The sequence below is a fragment of the Tupaia chinensis genome, unplaced genomic scaffold (genome assembly GCF_000334495.1).
Source record: "Tupaia chinensis unplaced genomic scaffold, TupChi_1.0 Scaffold000499_1, whole genome shotgun sequence".
Lineage (NCBI taxonomy): Eukaryota > Metazoa > Chordata > Mammalia > Scandentia > Tupaiidae > Tupaia > Tupaia belangeri.
In genome coordinates this window covers 532,342-541,648 of record NW_006160011.1, presented here as the reverse complement: position 1 = coordinate 541,648, position 9,307 = coordinate 532,342, and the positions used below count along the sequence as shown (strand labels likewise).

General features: G+C 34.9%; 1 protein-coding gene across 2 annotated transcripts in view; it reads left to right on the top strand.

The window, feature by feature from the left end:
- The window catches only part of TOX3 (TOX high mobility group box family member 3), a 135,383-nt gene that overhangs the window by 99,550 nt on the left and 26,526 nt on the right, over positions 1-9,307 (top strand). Inside the window, exon 3 of one of the 2 annotated variants that reach the window (XM_027774968.1) lies at positions 2,873-3,124. In XM_027774968.1, coding sequence (XP_027630769.1) covers positions 2,873-3,124 — 252 coding nt within the window. Of the gene's footprint in view, positions 1-2,869; positions 3,125-9,307 lie in introns of both variants that reach the window. The other variant, XM_006156546.3, reaches the window with a different exon arrangement.

Genomic DNA, 9,307 nt, shown 5'->3' with positions numbered 1-9,307 from the left:
TCCCTACATTTGAATCAAACATTGATGAAAGCTCTACTGCCAGCAGCTGTTCAGAGACAATTTAATTCCAGCTGTGATAATTCACCGTGTCAGACATTGGCTGTTATATGTTGATACAACAGTTCTTCAGATTTGCATTTTTATCAAAAGGAACAAATGTTTTGAACATTTCAGTACAGATGGTATTTAACCATGTACATACTACTTTAACATGTTCAAGGTAAACACTGAAAAGTCAATATCTGTAAAATGTAATCATATGAACTCTAAATGATTAATGAGATTTTGGTCATGTGGCATAGTTTAAGAAGTCAGTATCATTTTTTTGCTGATGCCCTGCATGGGTATTTTTATAATCTCAGTTGTTTGGGGTTCTTTTTTCTAAGGAGTATGCAGTTTTTATATTTAATATATTACCTCTCTTTAAAGGTGGTTTCAGATTTGAGCATTTGCTTGGCTATATAGTACAATGTTACTGTGTTGTATTGCTTTATCAGATTAGGATATAGTAATATACTACATTCTAACTTAAAATTAATTTGTATTTTAAAAAGTATACTATAGGGACATATTATATTTAAGACATCTCTATTCCTTAACAAAAACAAAAGGGAAAACTTCCTTAATTTTGACTACATAAGACATGCTTTAGGTTAAGCCTGGCATGATTTCACTGTACATATTTTCTTGAACAAAAAAATAAAGCCCAAGAAAATGTTAACGCTGTATTATAGCATGTGCCTAATTTCCCAATTATTGCATTAAAAGTACATTTATTTGTTTTTTTTTTTTTTAACATTTTAATGACTGCAAACTAATTCCGGAAGACTTTAGGTTTGAATGCTGTAAAGTCTAAATTGTGCTTGAAACCAATTCCATTCACATGGATATCGTCCTATAGATAATACTACAGGGACTAGGATCCTCTGAGTTTGAAATTCACACATTTGCTTTATGTTTTCTGTCTGTGTCATGATTACCCTGACCATTTTTAAAGTACTTTAAATATTTATTGAAATAATATTTCAAGTGTTAATTACAGTGGTAATGAAAACAGCCAAATGCCACATATCAAGAATGAGTGTTTATCCGTATTGTTAATGTGATATGTTAGATTTCATTAAGCAGTAATGGGGTAGCAAATGAGTCACAAATTACAGTTGCATCTGTTACTAGACCACATTAGTGCCAAAATAACAGCAAATGCAGCCATAGGGTTACGTTCATTAGCCAACCACGTTTGTGGCCAATTCATCCCTTTGTGTTTGAGAACTCGGGGTACCAGAGGAAGAAATTGACATCTTTTTGAGGTCATTATTAGAACAGATATGTTGGAACATCTGATAATTCATGCTAGCTTTCAAAGATGGTATTATGCTACAATGTTTTTGCATCTATCTAATCTGCTAAGAACCTTAAGATGTTCAATTGCCCCTTCTTGAGTCCCATAGCTTGTGTCGTCCTCTTTATTTCTGGTGAGCGACAAATAACATTTGACAAGTTCTGTATGTAAGAAATGGGCTTTGTTACTTTTTTTTTAGTTTGTTTCTCTCAAGTGATTATTATATCATCATTGATAAACTTGAAGAATGATGATTTTTCAGCTCTTAATTAGTTCTCTTAACTAATAATAGCAGACTCCAATTGTCGTGGGCCAATTTATTCTTTCAAGAACTATTAGTAATACATGAGCTATCACTTTGACCTTTTGAGCTAGGAATTAAATGTATCTGAACCCCACTAAGAAAACATTCTAGACTTTGACACTCCCCTCGCCCCCGGAAAAAAAAAAATCCGAGGGTTATTTTAAGAAAGATGGATAATGTGGTTGAGCAGAGCAACCCTGATTTATACCACAAGGCTCAATTTTAAAATATTGCCTTTTAAGAATCTCAGTAGCAGGAAAGAGGAACAGTGCATTAAGATTTACTTAGGTTGGGCTGGCAAGTGGTATGATGGTTAAGGTGCTGGACTCCTGCATAGATGACTATGGTTCGAGTCCCAGACCTGGTGGTTTGCTTTTTCACTTTCCCTCTCTCTCTGGTCAAATTAAAAAGTTATGAAATGGAATGAAATGATTATTTTTTTTAAAAAAGGTGTACTTTAGGTCTTGAGATACAACACGTATCAAAGTGAGCAACAACAATATGATTAGCTATATCACCATAACTGTATGCTCTCTAATCTAAATATTTTTTTAAAAGTTGAAGACTGGTAGAAAGCCTTTTGGTAAACAATTATTAAGATGTTCATATACAAGAAAAAAAAGTTCCTTATATTATATATATATATAAAATGTTGCATTCCAGATAGTAGCAATTTTCCTAAAAACATTCTTTGCCCTTGAGAATATACCAGTAAAGAAATTAAAAAACCAAACCACAAATTTAACATTACTTGTTTTATATGCTGTGGCAGAAAGTAAATATGTGTAATGTTCACTTCTGAATTAATGTTGTATGTGTGTGTACCACAGAATCGTCAACATTTTATGAAGCATGTGGATAGTATAAACGGTTTGAGCTGTTTCACTAACATATCAATAAAGTGGCAATTTGTTATATAGCCAAATCTAATGTCGCTGATGCTCTAGCTAACAACAAAGACAGATGTTGCTAATTAAGTACACATTAAAAAACTGTTAATACTGATACTCCATTAAAACCATATGATAATGAGACTTAAATCTTTAATCAGAATGATCAGCAAAACTTTATATATGGAAATCTGTGTTTAAGATGTTTTCATTTGAGAAATAAATATTTGGCCTACATATGTAGTGTTTTCATGCAAAAAGTCTTTTTTCCTCCCAGGAGAAATAAGACAGAGGAACAGAACATGAAGATATCTGCATTTTGTTTCTTTTTAGCAGACATTCCATACGCCAAGCCTTGGGGATGAGGAGTTTGAAATCCCACCGATCACACCTCCTCCAGAGTCAGACCCCACCCTGGGCATTCCCGATGTGCTGCTACCTTTTCAAGCGCTCAGCGATCCGTTGCCTTCCCAGGGAAGTGAATTCACACCTCAGTTTCCCCCTCAAAGCCTGGATCTTCCTTCCATTACAATTTCAAGAAATCTTGTGGAACAAGATGGCGTGCTTCATAGCAGTGGGTTGCATATGGTAGGCACCACATTTATTTTGAAAATATTTGTCCTCATTCGTACTAATCATAGTAGAGATCTGAGAGTCCATCTTCGTAATCATTCTCTGGCCTGTCTACCAGTGGACATATAGACCGTTGTTCCTAGCACCATTTAAACTAAAGTACTATTTAGATCAATACCTACTATTGAACATGACGGTATTGGGTTAGTTGACAGCCATATGAAAAAGGATGACCCAGCAAGATCTTTCTGATCTGAAATGATGTATACAAAGTCTGATTCATTGGTTTAGAAGTAGCCGCTTCTTCCAAACCAGCTTGCTTTTAGTTTAACCACAGAAGTGTGCTAGAGTTAAAAGTTTGCCCAGGCACGATTTTAGAAATGGAAGTCCTTATCAGATGCCTAGGTCTTTTGAATGTCTTGGATTATAACATAATGTTTATGATCCATGATTGGTTCCTACCTCAAATGAAATATCAAACTGTGATACAGAAAAGGGAGAAAACATAATTACTTATAACCAGCAGAGGAAAATATAGAACGGGGTATTGTGTGAAATACACCTAATTGTGTTATTTATTGTCATAAACATTGAATACGGCACTCCAGAGAGCTACGATTACTAATGCAATAATTTTGGTTCTAGTTTTCTTAGTGTGCAATTATTGTCAGCAATCACTAGAGTAAATCTGCTTAAGTATTTTAAACTCTTCTGCTGGGATATGTTTTCCCCCACTATAGTATATAATGCATTTGTGTCTGTCTAGGTGAGGTACTAAGCAGACATTTTAATATAAGATTAATAGTTTATATGTTTTTTTAACCCTAATAAAATGAAACAGATGTGTTGATATAACAAAAAACAAATCCTATTGCTTGTTTACATATTTCTTTGCACATTAGGACTGTGCCAGTAAGGTTTATTGGTTTCATTGTTAACTCCCCAGATAACAACATATGATTGCAAAATATGTAGTGGATTAGCAGTGCAAAGATTCAGTGTGTTCTCTGAAATATAAGATTACTTTCCCAAATAGGATTGTGGCAACATAATTTTCTTTGCCTGTGATCTTTTGTGTTTGAGCTGAACATCAGGGGTTTTATTTTTGCCTTTTTTTTTTTTTGTCAGAAAGGAATGCAGGGAACAGTCGGGAAATGGTCATTAAGTATTCATAAACATTACTCGACATCACAAATAATTGTTTCCTGTGGACTTTCTTACATTTTTGTCCCTTTGACACCAGAATAGAGGATTCTGTCTTCTGCTTCTCTACCGTCTGGCTTGCAATGTTGTGCTTGGAAAATAATAAAAATGAAAAGGGTATTTAGTTACCAAGGGAGTTTGCCAGGGCTCACCGTTATTCATAGATGCTCAGCGAGGCTCATTTTAAGTTGCAGAAATAGTTAAAAGACCATCTAATGTATGCTAAAGTGTGTACTTTATTAAATTGGTAAATATTTATTAATAATATAAGAATCTGCCTTTAAATTAAACATCTGATGAATTACCTTGCCTTAAAGCTATAAAACTGTTATTGCTGCTATAAAAAAGTGTAAAGGAGGCATTTTGACTATGAAATTTCATTTCATGGTCAATTGAATTTACTATATTGGAAAGAACTAAAGATGGAATCATAAAATAATTATGATATTCACATACACTTAAAGAACAATGCTTTCACAGACTGGCGTGGGGAGAGAGAGGACTCAATTTTTAATGCTTCTTTTGTAATGTATGGCTAATCACTAAAGCAGTGGAATTATTTCATTGATTTTTAAAAGTATAGGTACTTTAGCTAAGTGTAGGCTGTTGTCATGGTATTTACATGGCCCTCCTCACATTTACCGGTGCCTTTTTGAAGTTGTGCTGAACCTGAATGATATTTATTTTGGCTTGAAACAAACTAATCTTGTTGAAAATTCTAGTAGAATTTCACCTTGAAGAAATGTCATGGGATTTTAAATCACAAATGTTGGAAAAAATAAAATGTACTAGGACAGAATTATGATGAATACAATGTGTCGTTGGCTTTGTTCTGTGTACCACCTGACATGTTCACCTATAAACTTGAATTCAGAATCGCCAGAGGCATGGTTAAAAATAGGTTATGTCAAGGTTCTTCTATATCTCCCTCCGGGTACCAGGTTGGCTGGCTACATCATAATACTCCACAGAAGCCTCCTCGGAGATTTCCCTTAGGAAGGTCACCAGAAAAATAATAAATAATACTTTATCCATCATGCATTCTGCTTCCTAGTTTGTGTTAGATATTTCATACCTCATGCAAGTGAGAAGTTTTATTATCCAAATGAATATGTCTGTCTGTTAAGGATTGCTCTGGTGAATTAAGACTATCACGTAAGAAGAAAAGCCAGCTTGTTTATGTTGTATTGAACCAGCTTCTCTTCAGAGCTTCATCGGTTTTTCTTTAGAATGAACGACAGTTTGTCACATTATGGATTAGCTGCATTATTGCTGGCAACAAGCAAAGCATGTTTATCTTCCTTAAATTTATGCCATTATATTTAAAAACAGAAAGCAGGAACAACAACAACAAAAAAGGAGATTAAAAAGAGTCCAATGATTAGCATTCACATTTCAAAATATGCAAATAATGCCCTAGTATTCAAAAGCGAATTGCTGAAAAATTGAATGTCGATGCGTTTGTGACTTCAAAGAACAACCTCGATTTGCATGTCGTGGATACGTGTATTTTAAAACAGGATGTGGTTGGCAAGTCAAAATCACAGTACGTTTTGGTGAAAAATTTGTTACCGCAAAGCATTATTGTCAGTTCAGATAATCATCTGGAAATTATTTTAATCTACAAAAGATGGCTATTCTAAAAATCTACAATGTGTGCTCCAAAGGGCTTTTTTTTTTTTTAACACCTCTCTATAATCTGCCCAGCCTGCTGAGTAGCATTGACATCAGTAGTACATCAATTTCAGAAAGTGGATTATTTTTACTAGACAGCTATTGTGACATATTGGGTCAGTCATAAATGAAAGATATTCATGCAAGCATGCAATACTTGTAATGAAGTCTCACTCTGACCTTCTGTATGATTGATTCTGTAATTTAGTTTTCTCAGGCAGTGCCTGAAATGAAATGAAATCATGTTGAACAAGTTTTGAATACCCACAGTGCACCAGGAGAAGAAAAATCTGTAGCCCTAGAGGCTTGAGAGGGAGCAGATGAACGATTTATCTCTATGCTATTATAGCCTTTGCCAGCATTCAACATTTCTTTTTTTTTTTTCTTATTTGGCTTAAGTACTTAATTCTGCAGGTAGCTGTAAATGGGAAAATAAAATGCTGTTCAGATTTAAAATGACAGGACAGGAGTATGTGCAGGGGACTGATAAAATATCTTGAATAGAACTGACCTTTCATGTAGCTGAAAGTTACTGGGGGATTCATCCTCATAATTACCATATAGATTATTTTTATTTCTTTCCTGCAATGAAACATTTCAGAGAGCAGTAGTGCTGATTGAATGAAAATTGAACTTGTTAACATTCTTTTCAGCTTAGCCTGTTGTACATAACAGAAGGTTAGCTTTGATGAATTTCAAAATTCTCTTTGATATCTAAGAAACAGACAGTAAAATAATTGTCTCTAGTCTGATATGTTGTATGCCCCCCAAAAAAGAATTTATAAAACACACTGATAATTCGCACACTTTTTCTTCATACATTATATTTCATGTTTAGAGGATCGACAATTTCTGTTTGATATTACTTTGGATTTAATTGTGATAGCACATAGTTACAGAAAATGCTACATCGGCACCCTAGTAATATCAAATGTAGTATGAGAAAATTGAAAAAGATGGAAGGAAAGGAGGCATATTTGAAGATAGTAGTAGCTGTACCTGTAAAGGAAAAAGAAAAAGAGAAACAAAAGTCCTACACAAGACACTCAGGCAGAGAAGAAAATGATAAGCTCCTAAGATAGTCAGAAGCATGAAATAATGATCATTTTTTTAATCAGAAAAATGGGAATTGATCGAAACGATGCATCTAATATTACTGAGCTTATTTTAGAGGTTTTTATTTTTCATACGGTCACTTGGTGACATGGCTTTAATTTTGTTTTCATTAAAATGACTTCCATGCCATTTTATAGTTTAAAAAAATCTTACATTAAGAGAAACGGCAGACTTTCAATTAATCCATTGTTTTTAGCAATGTTGCTTAATGTGTTACAGATAAAACAGTTATTTCATGGGTCATTAATGTGTTTAATGCGTGGAACGTTCTATTAAAACAAGCCCTTATTATTGTTATGAACATGTTCATTGCCATTGTCAACAGAGGCTTCGGAGCTACATTCCACAGGATGATTATCATTGAGCTATTGGGGAGACCGACAATTTCTCATACAGATTAAATGATTACTGCAGTCATGTTTATTTTTGGACAAGTTATGGTCAAAACCTATTTTCATTGTAAATTAACCATAGAAAAGGCAGGGCTTACGTGAGCAAGAAAAGAAAATCACTTTGAGGGCCAGCCGGTGGCATAGTGGTTAAGGCACTGGACTCCTACATGGGAGACCAAGGTTCAAGTCCTGGACTCGGTGACTTGAAAATCATGCAGGGTACATGTGTATGCATGCTCAGAATCCCTTGAGAAGAATGGAGAAGAGATTGTGTGACCATCCACTTGAGGGGTGATTTCTTACTTTCTCTCTCTGTCTCTGTGGTACGCACACATGCCCTATATAACAAAAACCTTTTAAAAAAAGGAAAAAAATCATTTTTAATAGCACCTGGCTGTTGAAAGTTTAAATGATAAAACTGAAACCGTATTAGCCTTCAGCAAATATTTACTGAGCACCTACTAAATGCTATATGTGGTTCTTAATCATTAGAGACTGATTATCCCATTTGTGAAATTGTTTTCTTAATTACCAGCATTTCCCCTATCTAATGCACACATTCAGAATCTGATTACTGCCTTAAACATGTTTCTTGCCCAAAGTCAGCTTTAATTTAGTTGTTACTATTCCTTGGCAATGGAAAATTGTGCAGGCTCCAGACACTTTTATAGCCTGCCCTTGTTTGTAGATCAAATAGCCTTGTACAAAGCCTAAAATATAAATTCTTTATTCCAGCTATGTAAATACTACTGACCCTGAACCTATGGGTGTTGTCTTTAAGGTTGAGTTAACTTTAGGGCCATCCATGAGAGTAAGAGTATGTTTCACTTCTGATAAACCCTATTAGCTGTCACGCAGTGTAATACACTTATTTGATTTATAACATTTAAAGGGATGTGTTACTAGCAAATTAGGCCATGGTTTATTTCCTGTAGCTTCTTTGTAGTGAGTATCATCTATAGTTGAGTATTTCCTTCCTAGTGGCGTCTCAAAGACAGTTAAGACACCATTTTACATCACGTTCTCCCAATAAAACTGGTATGATTGGTCAAAGATTTTTAAAGGGGCAGGAGTTACTCTCTATCCATTATGCCAGTTTATTTTATTCACAGCACTTGTCATCTTTTGAAATGAAGTCTCCTTCGCTTGTTTACCAACTGTCCCCTCAATACCCGGACATAAACTCTAGGAAGGCAAGGAAGGGACTTGCCTGTCTCATTTGCTGCTTGCTGTCATTCCCAGGCCTGGAGCAATGATTGGGCTGGTGTATACAGGTGCTCAATAAATATTTTATTAGTTCACTATATGAATGAATGAAAGGATTATGAAAGAATGTGAATTGTTTTTTAAAAAATAATTTATTAAATTTTATTTATCATTATTATTAATTTGCTGCAGGGCATGTGCACTCACCAAAGAATGACAAAGAAAGTGAAAAAGCAAGCTGCCAGGTCTAGACTCAAACTGTGGTCAGCCATGTGGGAATCCAGCACCTGAACCACCATGGCACTTACTGGCCCCATTAATTTGTTATTAAGAGCATACCTTAAAACCAGCAGGTGACATAGTGCTTAAGGTACTACAGTCCCACATGGCCAACTGTACTTTAAGTCTGGGACCAGCAGCTTGAAACTCATGCTGGGCACATGTGCGTGTGTGCCCAAAGTCTTGAGAGGAGAATGGAGAAGGGATTGTGGTGTGCCCATTACCCCGGAGGATGATTTCTCACTTTCTCTCTCTTCATCTCCATCTATCTCTATGGCAAGTTCATGCACCTTATAGAAAAAAAAAAAACCCTCTGAAAACATTTAAA